The 12,289-nt window shown below is 38.8% G+C and overlaps 1 protein-coding gene across 1 annotated transcript in view; it reads left to right on the top strand.

Annotated features, from left to right (window-relative positions):
• The window catches only part of LOC139742652 (protein retinal degeneration B-like), a 54,958-nt gene extending 48,578 nt beyond the window's left edge, over positions 1–6,380 (top strand). The window contains exons 16-21 of the mRNA XM_071653178.1: positions 604–723; positions 1,381–1,529; positions 2,101–2,250; positions 2,993–3,176; positions 4,203–4,331; positions 5,089–6,380. Of these exons, the coding sequence (XP_071509279.1) occupies positions 604–723; positions 1,381–1,529; positions 2,101–2,250; positions 2,993–3,176; positions 4,203–4,331; positions 5,089–5,376 (1,020 nt within the window). The 3' untranslated portion in view covers positions 5,377–6,380. The remainder of the gene's footprint in view (positions 1–603; positions 724–1,380; positions 1,530–2,100; positions 2,251–2,992; positions 3,177–4,202; positions 4,332–5,088) is intronic.
• The last annotated feature ends 5,909 nt before the right edge of the window (positions 6,381–12,289 follow it).

The raw sequence follows: 12,289 nt of genomic DNA, 5'->3' as shown, positions 1-12,289 counted from the left end.
CCTTGCAACAAATGTCAAATTGAGAGCAGGATGAATTATGTAGATGCGAAAATGATGTTACCGATCTATTTTTCATCAGGAATTAAATCTCCAAAGTACATGTAAATTGGTAAACACTGATAGAATGTAAAGGTAAGTTTTGTTCTGTTCCGCAAACTGAAGTTTTTCACACTCTATATCAAATGATGCAAACTACAATGTAGTTATGTGACAGTCTAAGACTTGAGTCTTGTGGTGCAATGATTAATTTGTAGTAACAGTGCAAACTGAAATGTAGTTGGAAATTCCTTGACTGATGTACATGTATGAGTCACTTCAGTTCGGTGACACAACATTTTCTCCTGCGACAATTGCTCCGGTCTAATTTTTTCCAAGGACTTTAGGGCTAGGGTTATAGATTTGATAGGGTTTTAGGTTTAGTTTGATGTGAGGATTAGGATTAGGGCAAGGGTTATGACTGGGTAGAACTCACCTTTGGCTAAGCGTGCACATATTTTAATGGAGCAGTTGTCGGAGGAGCAAATGTCATGGAACCCTTCAGTTCACATCTGCTTTGCTAGTATGCCGTAGTGTGGATGAAATGTTGTGTTTTGTCTTCCACAGCAAAGTGTGAACCCGAACCACAGGGCCAAGGATGTAGTAGTCATGGAGGGGGCTCCTCAAACACTAGTTGGTAGATTTATGTACAGCACCTTGGACATGGTCACTCTCACTGGGGAAAAGGTTGGTTACTTCATTGATCATCCTCGTACTCTTCTTCTTCTCTTTATCCATTTGTCCTTCTATCTATCCATGTATCTGTTTATCTAGATGTGCCTCTCCATATACCCATGTATTTACACTGTATGTACAATGTGTTACTTTACCTCCATAAGTATGTGTGTGTTGGTGTAGGTGTGTTAGTAAACTAGCCAATGACACGGTAGAAAACAATTCTGGCAGTTGTAAATTTCCTGCTCAAATCCATTGTTTGAGAGCTTTATGTAAAGTGAAACATTCATAGTCCATCGTTTGTGACTGTATCACACATTTTGTTAAAATTCTACATTGACAATGCTGCTGACATTCCGACTCAGCTATTGTGCATTTTTGAAGCAAAAATCTTAAGTGTAGTGTGCATTTGACTTGGTCATTAGCTTTTAAGATATGTCATCATCAAGCTCACGTTGAAATACTTTCCATCATTTGCAAAACCTCATTTTTTGGAAGCAAAAGTGACCACATGCTAAACTGAAAGATAAAGGAAATGACTGAATAGGATTATCCATTACTCCTGTTTCAGCCCTGAGAAATTATACTGCAAGGAGCAATAGATTTCCACTGTTCAAGTTGGTTTCCCTGGCATCCACATTAATTTGTGGTGTTTTCATTTTTTGCCAGGTGGACATTCACATCATGACCCAGCCCCCATCCGGTGAGTGGGTGCATTTTGCCACCGAAGTGACCAGTAGCAACGGGAGGGTCTCCTACACCATTCCAGAGTCCAGAAGACTCGGCCAGGGCATCTATCCGGTCAAGATGGTAGTGAGGTGTGTACTGGGGAGAATTCCCTAGTGGTCAATCAATCCACTTGTGGTGCTTTTGTCTCAATGTCCTGGTCTGGACCATTAGAAGCTATTGCTTTCCTCTAAAGATGATTTTGAATGGTAATGAGGATTTGCTACTTATATCTGAGCATATGAAAGAATGAACCTATTGAGATGTCTGTTTCTTTGTTCAAAGAGTATGATTCTCTGTGTTGCAGTCATTGATTCAACTTCTGTAGATTGTAGATTGTTTTGGTGTATTATACCTCAAGAAATTGATTTCATTGTAAGTTTAGGCTTATGGAAATAATAACGAAGTGAACTGAATTGTCTCTTATTCATTTACATGCATTCAGGGTTCTTTGTTTGACTTGTTTTTTTTAATTGACAGACATATCAATTCTTATGATTTCAGATTGTGTTCAAAGGTATGAATTGTATTCAATAGGAACCTTGTTACTGAGTCCTTGGGTTTGCCAAAAAACAAAGAAACAACAACCCACAAATAAACTGAAAAATATCTGGACACAGAATTGACCTGTTGTGTGTTTGTGCATCTTTTCACTGTTCACAGAGGTGACCACACGTCATCCGATGCCTACTTGACTGTAGTCCCACCCAATACTGAATGTGTCGTGTTCAGCATCGACGGGTCTTTCACCGCCAGCGTCTCCATCATGGGTCGTGACCCCAAGGTCAGGGCGGGGGCCGTCGATGTAGTCAGGTGAGGCATATGTATGCTTTGAGCGGTCAGTGTGAGTGGACCGTCCTTTTAACCTTGGGAAGTGTCCATCAGTAACAAACTGTTGATGTCAGTATTTGGAGTAAAACCGTGTTTTTTACCTGTTTAACCTGTTTAAGTGGTAGCCTACAGGTAGCTAGGCAAGAAGGTAAAGAATACTTTATCTGTATATTTCATGTCTGAATTAAACTTTATTTATGTGTCTATATTATTTGCTGTTGTCTTATGATTTTCATTGTAATTGCCGTGATACGGTTTCCCAAGTGTTCATTCATCAGCAAGTCAGGAATGCTATTTGCTTCTGATGTGTGATATTGTATGAGCTTTATGCCTAGTAAGCGTGTAGATAGCATCATCAAATTTCAAGTATTGTTTTACGTACTTTGGCTTTGTTTTTTATTAATGCAGTGCATTCCTTGAAGATGCAAATGAGTTGAAAACAATATAGTTGGCATTGTAATTGCTCTCACTTTGTCGACAATATTATACTTACACACTTAACAGATAGTCACTAGTAATAAAGCACGCATTAGACACTGCAGCTTTTTTGTATTCTTGTTGTTAAAAATAATCTACCTACCAAACATGAGTTGGAAATAGGTGGGAAGGAAAAAAGCTTAACAAACAATAGAATTGATGTCTCTAGTTTCATTCATGCCACTAAATATATTTTTTACCCACTTTCATGACTGTCCTTCGTGGTGACTGTGATGGCGCCCTACAGGCACTGGCAGGAGCTGAACTACCTGATCATCTACGTGACGGCAAGGCCCAGCATGCAGAAACAGAAGGTGGTCTCTTGGTTGGCCCAGCACAACTTTCCCCACGGCGCCGTCTCCTTCTGTGACAGCATCACTACGGACCCTCTCCGCCAGAAGGCCAACTACCTCAAGGGACTCATCGAGCAGGTCGGGCTCCAAGGGGAACACCCCAAATTTCTTTTTACTCTTTCTCCCTTTTCTCTCTCTTCTTTTCTTTCCTCTCTTTCTGTCTCGCACACCTTCTTAGAGACTCCAAACCCAAAACATCTCTTAAACTGGAGATTCTCCTGCCCAAACCCTCTAGCAAACTGGGGACTCTAATCTTACGAACATGCACTCTTACATGCAGTACATATCATGAGTGCTAAGTGCGACATCCCTTGGGGCAGGGGTCCAGGCTCTTGAATCTCGAGTGTTCTAGGTGCTCTCTCATGCTATCTTAGCCTTTGCTTTTGAACATGACAAAACTAACAGTTGGATGGGATAAAGCTAGATTTTAAGCAGGAGACACTCAGCTAGAGCGGGAGAAATGTAAACTACAGAGGAAAAGTGGGAGATTTTGAGAAAATGGCCTCAAATTTTTGAGAGTTGGAGTCTCAGGCTTTTTGTCAAGAAGATGTGTATCTGGAGACCAGCATAAGTTCAATTTATTAGTTCCTTCTGGCCCTTATACCATTTAGAGAACTTATTACATATTTTAAGGCAGATATTTGTTCTACTCTACATTGATGTTGTGATGGTAACTAACCATATGCATTCTCCATTTTTAACTGTTGAGGACAGGACTGATTTTGCTACTACATGCATTTTCCATAGACCCATGCCTGAGTATACTCAGGACTTGTCCTCAACGGGTTGATATTCATTCATTCAGTCTTTGTTCCATCATTTGCTTCATTCAACCAATCACTCATTTGTACATTCATTCATTCATGCAGTCATTAATTCGCTTATTCATTGATTCATGTAGTCACTCGCTCATTTGATAATAATCATTAATATCATGCTCCATACATTGATTTAGTCTATATTAATTGACTGATATGTCTATTTTTGTATTGAATCCTTTATTTGCCTCTCCCATCCATTTTCATGCATTCAGCCATCCCTCTGTCATTGAGGCACTGAATTTCATGTGTCAAATTTTCCACTTATCCTTATTCTCTGTTGCAGAACAAGATAATAATCCATGCTGCATACGGTTCCAGCAAAGACATCCCAATCTACTCCAGCATTGGCCTGAAACCATCCCAGATCTACATTGTCGGCAAGGTCTCCAAGAAATACCAGAACCAAGCCGTGGTGAGTATCATATAATCTTCCTAGCTGAATCCAGTCTTTCGTCATCTCATTGATTTTTCATTTCCAGCAAAATTATGTACAGTCATGAACACAATTGTATGATTGCAAACTATCTCAAATATTTACATCTGTAAGTGAATTGCTTTATGGTAAGTGTTGCAAAATTTAAACAAATTCATGTGGAGTGAATTCAAAATATTGTGTTATATTAATTAATTGATGAATATTTTCATTTGTATTTATATTGAAATGCCAGATAAATAAATAAATGAATACGTGAATGAACAGATAAATGAATAATGATAATAGTAATAATAGCAGTAGTAATAATTGAACAATGGGTATTGAAGTAGGTAGGAGGTTTTAAATGGAGGATACATGTAACAAGCTGCCTTCTAAAAAGATAGTAGTAGGGTTCTAATGTTTGTAGTAATCCTGATTTCCACCAGTCATATTTTTGTGAAGATGTCATATGTGATACAAGGTTCCTCATATTTTTTTCTTCCTCTCTGTTCTTTCGTGAAATATATATCTCTGTTCTTTCATGAAATATATATCTCTGTTCTTTCTTGAAATATATATCTCTGTTCTTTCGTGAAATATATATATCTCTGTTCTTTCGTGAAATATATATCTCTCTGTTCTTTCGTGAAATATATATCTCTGTTCTTTCGTGAAATATAATCTCTCTGTTTCTCTTTCTGTTTGTTTGTCTTTATCTGCCTCACCATCTCTTCCCTATCTTTCTCTCTCATAGATCCTGAGTGATGGCTATGCAGCACACCTAGATGGCCTGAGCCGTTGCTCTCGTCCGGCTGTCGGCAATGCCAGGGTGGTGCTGCGCAAGGGCTGCTTCAGCCTGCCGGGACGCTCCAAGCCGGTGCGTGCAGCCAAGCAGCCCGCCACCAGGACGGCGTCCTACCACGGGGCCGGGGGCGTCGGCCCCACGGGAATCGGGGCGGGGTCCAGCCCCACAACCACTGGCGGCAGCGTCGGGCGCACGCTGAGCCGGGCCACACAGGGATCCGTCAAGTTTGAGGTCTGAGATCAGACGGCATTGCCTGCTGCATGTGTTGCTTTTTTATTTTGAGAATGCAACGTGCAATGGATGGAGTCCAGCCATCGGTCGGAATCGATTATCGAGGAATCAGACATTTTGGAAGAGATTTAAGTAGCAGTTTTCTGCTTTTATCTGGAGTGCAATTGGAACCGCCTGTGATTGAAAGCTGCCAAAAAGCTGCCGAAATCACCCCAAAAACAGGACAGTGTCCTTCTTTTGATGAAGAAATGAAACGTGATGATGGATTCGGTTTGTCGATAAAAATTCATCCATGCTGCCGCCACTCGGAATGAAAACTCCACTCTCTGTCGGAGGCTAATTGGCCAGGGGACGACGTGGGGTGAGAGGTCTGAGACCTTTGATGCTCCGAGAGTAATCAGATAAGACTGCAGCCTGTATTTATCTCTGGGTTTTTTATCCGCAGGAGATCAGAAAGACGAAGGAAAGAATACTAAGATTGACAGATGGAAGACCAAGCTGTACATCTAATGCAAAGTGTGATGTTAGGTGTTCTTTGAAGACACTGCGAGAAGGATTAGCTTTACCAGCAAACAGACATTGTGAGATCTATGTGTCAAATCATTCCATATTTAAGTTAATTGTGAATAGAGTGTAATCTAAAGGATTGTACTATTTTGTTTTGCAAATTACACTAGTCTGCTTGTGTGTTTTAATGTGATGATCAAATAGCAACAAAAAAAAATATAAGATAACGATCACATGACATCGATAAATTTTTTTTTGTATATTTGCTAAAGAGCAGAGAGATATATCATTTGCAAGAGAAAGTTATAGATTGAATACAAATATATTTTTAGTGTAATTACAGAGATGTATAACATGTATTCTAAGCATTGATGTTGGGAAGTGGTTCAGTGTAGGGGCATGAAGGAGTAATGTATGAATGTATGTGTACAAAGCTCCCGCATTGAAACTGAGGCAGAGCAGACATTTTTTTGATATGGCGATTTTGACATCTCATTGCAAAGACAAAGGAAAAGATATCGATTATACCTCGTTGAATCAGAGGGTCTGTGAACACAATATTGGATATCAACCTAGCGAAGCTGTTGAGTCTCCCTGATTCTAAAGGAGCCGTCCCCAAAAGATTTACTATTTCTTGATGTCATAATGTACTCCCCCCTCCCCCCTCCTCCCTCCCCCGATTTTGGGATTATTTTGGGGTTATTTTTGCCCAGTGAGATGCACATAACATGCAATCATCTTCCTAATTGCTCCTTGGAACCCTTGTGGTTTTGTCGTGTGAATGTTCGGCAGCCTTGATGTAGGCTAGCAGAGGTATAATAAAACTTTACTTCCAGTGATAGAATTCTTATTTAACCTGTTCAAGACTGGTCCCGAGTATACTCGGATAGGCATCTATGGGCAATGTGTGTTGTCGAAAAATCCGCCAGTCCTCAACGGGTTAATTCTCTTTGGACATAGTTTTCTATTTTGGGACATAGTCTTCGTTACCAGCTTGGCAATACGTGGTAACACTTGCTGCCCTTGACGACTGTACCATCGAGTATGCCAAGGGTCATGCCATGACAGTGCGAGAGAGTTGGAAATGTTTTCTGCAGAACCTTACCTCAAGGCTTATGAAGCAAAACAAGAAATCTGCATAGAAAAATAAATCTACCTAGTTTTCACTAAATAAGGCACAATCATACCAAACCCTTATCCTTTGTTATTTAGGGGAGTATAATGTGCATTATTATTACATGTATTTCATTAGAATAACCTTGCCAGGAAGTTTCCATTTTCTATCTTTTGGTAGAACGTATCTTTAAAATGTCATCTTTTTATCTTTTCCTTTCTTTTTTTCTCTTTTGTAAAGAAAATATTTTAATGACAGACCAGAAAAGTTTAAGCAACATGTAAGAGAAGTTTAAGCACCTCTATCACAATTAATCAACTGTTTTACTGGGGAAGGTTAAGTAATGAGTAGGTCTGATCACTTGCATTCTAAGGTGTTATGGCCAGGAATTCACCAATGTTAAACAGTGAAAGGAGATGCACATTTGTGTGGGTGGCATCTATGAGGCAAAAGTAAAGATCTGCTTCCCCTTGACAAATGTACAAAACATGTATGCAGTAGGCATCAAATTGTTTCCAAAGTCATTTCAAAGAATGAGTTCCTAGTCCTTTGTTACATGTCTGTTTGATGACCTACCATGGCCATAGTCACTGCTTTCATGAAATTTCCTCTTGAGCAAAATTTACTGTGGCTGTTGTCCACACATAGTATAAGGTAGGGGTATTAGTACTATATTCTTCTTCCTCTTCTTTATCTTGAGGGTAAACTGCCTCCTTCCATTAAAAAATTTATTGCAGATATCGGCCAGTCTTTTTAGCATTTGGCCACTTCAGCCTACTCTTTGCAAGAGAAGTGTAGTGGGTTCTTTTCTATGCATAATGCCAGGGTAATGCTGTCCAACACAAGGGAACGACTGCTTCAAATCTCCTCCGAAAAACTTAGCAATGAGGATAAAAGTGCCTTGCTGAAGGTCACTACTGCCAGGCGGGGAATCGAACCTCGTACATGCATGGAAGCCCACGGTCTTATTGCATTTATGCAGTATGAACAAAAATATCAGCTGCGGGGTGGACTAATTAGACATCTTATACTGCTTCCAGTGTGGGTGGAGTTCATATTAGGCTTTGCACGGCTTTGACCATCCCTGAAATGGACGAGACTGGATTACCTTTTCCCATTTCTCTGCCAATAGTGAATGCAAAATCCTTATTGTATGGCATGGTTTGGAGTGGCAAGAAAAAAAAAAGAGAGCCTCTCAGACGTCTACCTTTTATAATTGGGATGCTGGATACCCTTTTTCTCATCTTTCTTCTTTTTTTTTTTTCTGAATTTCCCATCACCAGCAGTCAATGTTAGGGTAGTGACGCACACCGACATCATTGTGGTAATGTTAAATATTTCCTGCCTAGCATTTTTTAGCCAGTGTTTGCACTGTAGTGATGTAGTAGTGTCTGTCTTGTGAATTTGATAAACATGGAGTGAGGTTTTGAAGTATAATCCAAGCATTTTCACAGTTGTGTAACTTTACACAGCTGATCAACATTCTAGTCATTGGTGCATTGTTGCAAAATGTTCACAGTTGAGTGGCTTGTCCTAAAATTTAACAGTCATTTGCCTGTGAAGGACCAAACCTATATCCAATATGGTTTTAGAATATATGACTTAGACAGAAACAATGTAGACTGATGATCAACACCAAAGTTTCCCTGAAACACACAAATGAATTTATTAAAAAAACACATGAAATTATATTGGTGTGGAATATATTCTTAAAGCAAAAGATAGAGACGTATAGTTTGTGAAGAAGGAAGAAATTGCCGACCAAATATTTTGTCGTGCAGAGTCAGTGTATCTCGATCTACTGGTGCATACTCATCATTTCAGCACTCTGCAACTCCGAACAATTACAAGCCTTGAAATTTGTCTCCATGTGAAGTAAGATTTTGCCAAAATTTGTGGGGTTCAGCTGTTTTGTGGTGTCACGTTGGATTTTGATAAGGTGAGATACAGAATGTATGTTTTTATGACTGCACCATTCCAAAATGAATCAAAATATTTGTGCATCTGTAGTGATAAAGATTTCCTTTTTTCTTTTTACTGTAAACTGTAACAACTCTTCTATCTATCACATACATGTTTTGTGATTCCAGTGTTGGCTTTGACACAATTGATTTCCCCCTTTAAAATCGATAGGGGAATTTTCACACAACGGTTTGTCACTTTTGACACATGAGTACTATTCAATACTAGTGATTAGGTACATGTAGATGTGTCCATGCTCCCATGTAGCAACTATCCTGATTAAACAAGAGATCAGAAATTTAGTCGGTTGTAAAGTTACATGGAGTTTAATGTGTGGGACCACATGTCACACTGTAACTGCCACGGGGCTACCATTTCAGTGGAAGTGGAATTTTGTGAGTAAATATGAGATTAAACCAAACCAACCTTTGACTGTAGAGGATTTGTTGTAAAATATGGCATGAAAACATGAATGGAAAGGAATGTGAGATACTTTAGAAATATTTCACAAGAGGAAGACTTGACCTCTGACTAGTGTTACTGCAGTGACAACTTAGTGTGCGATAAAGAAGATAAAAACTGGAAAGAGATTTTTTTTTTTTTTTTTTTGGGGGGGGGGGGACTGCAGTTGAATTTAGATTCACAGGCCGTGTCTGTTTGGAATGTGTAAGTTACCTAATACCTCTGGGGCTAAGGTGTGCTATTTCATTCCCGCACAGTGAGTGAATTTGAGATTTAGAAAACTATTTTTGTTGTGTCCCACTCTCTATACACTAGTTTCTATGACAGCTGAAAACACAGAATATTTAAAAGTCATATCTACGGGAAGACATGCCTTACGTAGGCACTCAAGTACTGTTGTATTTGTTGTGTGAGTAGCAAAGTCTTGTGCAGTGAAGGTTTGTGTTCAAACCATAACACTGTCAGGCATGGAAAACAAGCATCTTTTGCTGCATAGTTCCGTCAATGTCTTTGTATTCTACCAACGACTTAAACTGTAAAAAGAAAAACAAAAATCTTGCAAATACTATGTATATATTGTATGCAAATTGAATGCCTTGGCAGAGATTTAAGATATATTACAAATCATTTATGATGACTCCTTTAATGGGAAGAAGAAAACAGGTGAATTGTATTTTGTGAAGAAGGAAGCATGACTGAGATTTAAAAAATAGAAATGAAGATGAGGAAGGGAAATTAGCAAGAAAACTATGATACATCATAAGCAGGGTTTTATGGTTTGCATGTCTGTTTGTGTGTTAATGATGTGTGTAGAATTGAGGATATAATACTGTTTTGTGAGTTGCCAGTGTTGTTAACATATTTGAGGTACAATGTCCACTTTCAAATCCCATTTCTTGAAGAGTGAAGAGGTTTTAGCTCCAGCAGCCAGGGGCAGAAGTACGTGTCAGTTGAAGCCAGAGTGAGGGGCAAGAGATGCACCTTGCAAGTTTTATCAAATGGAACTAACATCCTTCTGCTTCTACATGGAAGATGTGGTGCTTAGATGCCCATTGTCACAGACATAGTAGTATGTGCAGAAGGTCACTTGTGAGGTCTGTAGAAAGATGTTGCGATATCAAGAGGCTAGAACTTTATGTGGGTGAGATTATGGAGTCTGGTAGAGTTGAGTGTGTACAGAGAAAGTATGTGGCAGAAATTTACTTGTGATTGTGAATAAATGTTATATTAGGTATAGTGCACCATGTGATTACTTCTGTCTGTCATCAAGAGATCTGAGCATGGTCTGCATGGCCTGTGTTGCCATGACAACATAGCACATGTAATTCATGCTGTCTCAAATGTACATGATGATGTGCATACTTGTGTGACGTATGCGTGCATACACCACAGATATTTGAATATTGTGTCTGCTCTGTCTAATCTTCATATGCCAAAAGCATTGCTTGAGCAAAAAATTGTTTTCCTTTTTTTGCACACATTTTCAAAGTGTAAAAGTTGTACAATTGTTAATAAGATTGTATATATTGTAAACTTCTTCAATATGGACAAAAAATATACCCACTCTCATTATGGCATGGCTATTTGTTAAGAAATGCTCGGTACTATGGTAGTGTAGAAGTTGTGGATTATCTGTTGTTTTTTTTCTTCCTCCAACATTGCGTTTTTCATGGAGTAGACATTTAGAAACTTTCCGTCACTGGCGGCTAGTCAACGCTAAAAAGGTGCAATGGCAAGTGTTATTTCTAGGGTGTATATGTACAAGGTCACAAACGGGTGTGTGACATCGTTTCAATGCTTCTTCTATTTCTCATGAAGCTTAACATGCAGGAAGATGTGATATGTTGGAAGAAGGAAGTGTCATTGATAGCATTGGGAAGTATAACAAGTTCCTGTACCTGCATGTAGACATTTGCTTACATTATGCGTTATTGTTTGGTTTCATGTCACTACTTCACTTTTTTTCACAAGTGTGTTAACTTTTTTTTCTGTCTTTTTTTTTCATTTTCCACAATAATAATTATGTTCTTGTGAACTTGAGTCATTAACTGCAACATTTACAGAGTTGGATCTCTTGAGATCAGACAGAGTTATGTGCCAAGGTTTGCTGAGGTGGACATAATCTTTTATCTATTTATTTGTTTATTGTCTTCTTTTTTAAAGATGTGCATGGTCTTAGAGCATCTTTTATATCGCTAGAACCCCATTTAGTGCAGAGCCTTAGCTGCAGTAGAATCTCCCCTATATTCCCCCACTTTTTGGCTGCTACAAGTGCTGCTGTACTTCACATTATCCTATCCCTAATGCAATTCAGAATGCCAGATGTAAAAATTGATTCAAAATACTTCCAAAAATCATGTACTCCTATCATATTTGTGGTTTCCGTTAGAGATATTGCAAAATTGAAGACAGATGTCGAGAAAAAATGAAGTGTCTTCTGTGTGTAGCTTCTTCAAACTCTCCAATGGTTGTTCTTTGCATTTTGAGGGAATCTCCAAAATCTTGTGTACAGTTTCATAACTTGGACATTCAGACACCCAAACTGTGTATTATCTATTTATTGAACTGTACGTGTATTTGTCTTCAGGTATGTGCCCATGAATGCAGTGAACAGTCACAAATTTGGACATGTTTAAATTTTGTGTTTTTCTTAAAGTGCACAAATAGAGGTCCATCTACTGCAGTGTTGTATGGTATTTATTGCTTATTTTTGTGCTTGAAAGAGGCTGTTTGGCTCTGGACTATAATATAGTTATGTGCTATGGATCGAGACTTTACACCATATCTCATGGTCACTCGTTTATACTAAGGATACAGATTTATTTTGTCCCCCACCCCATTTTTATTAAGTTTATATTTTTTGGGGGTGTTTCT

The sequence above is a fragment of the Diadema antillarum genome, unplaced genomic scaffold (genome assembly GCF_040938485.1).
Source record: "Diadema antillarum isolate AM-2024a unplaced genomic scaffold, OU_Dant_1.0 seq00001012_RagTag, whole genome shotgun sequence".
NCBI classification, from domain to species: domain Eukaryota; kingdom Metazoa; phylum Echinodermata; class Echinoidea; order Diadematoida; family Diadematidae; genus Diadema; species Diadema antillarum.
The sequence above is the reverse complement of the archived record's forward strand: the minus strand, read 5'-3'. Positions and strand labels throughout refer to the sequence as shown.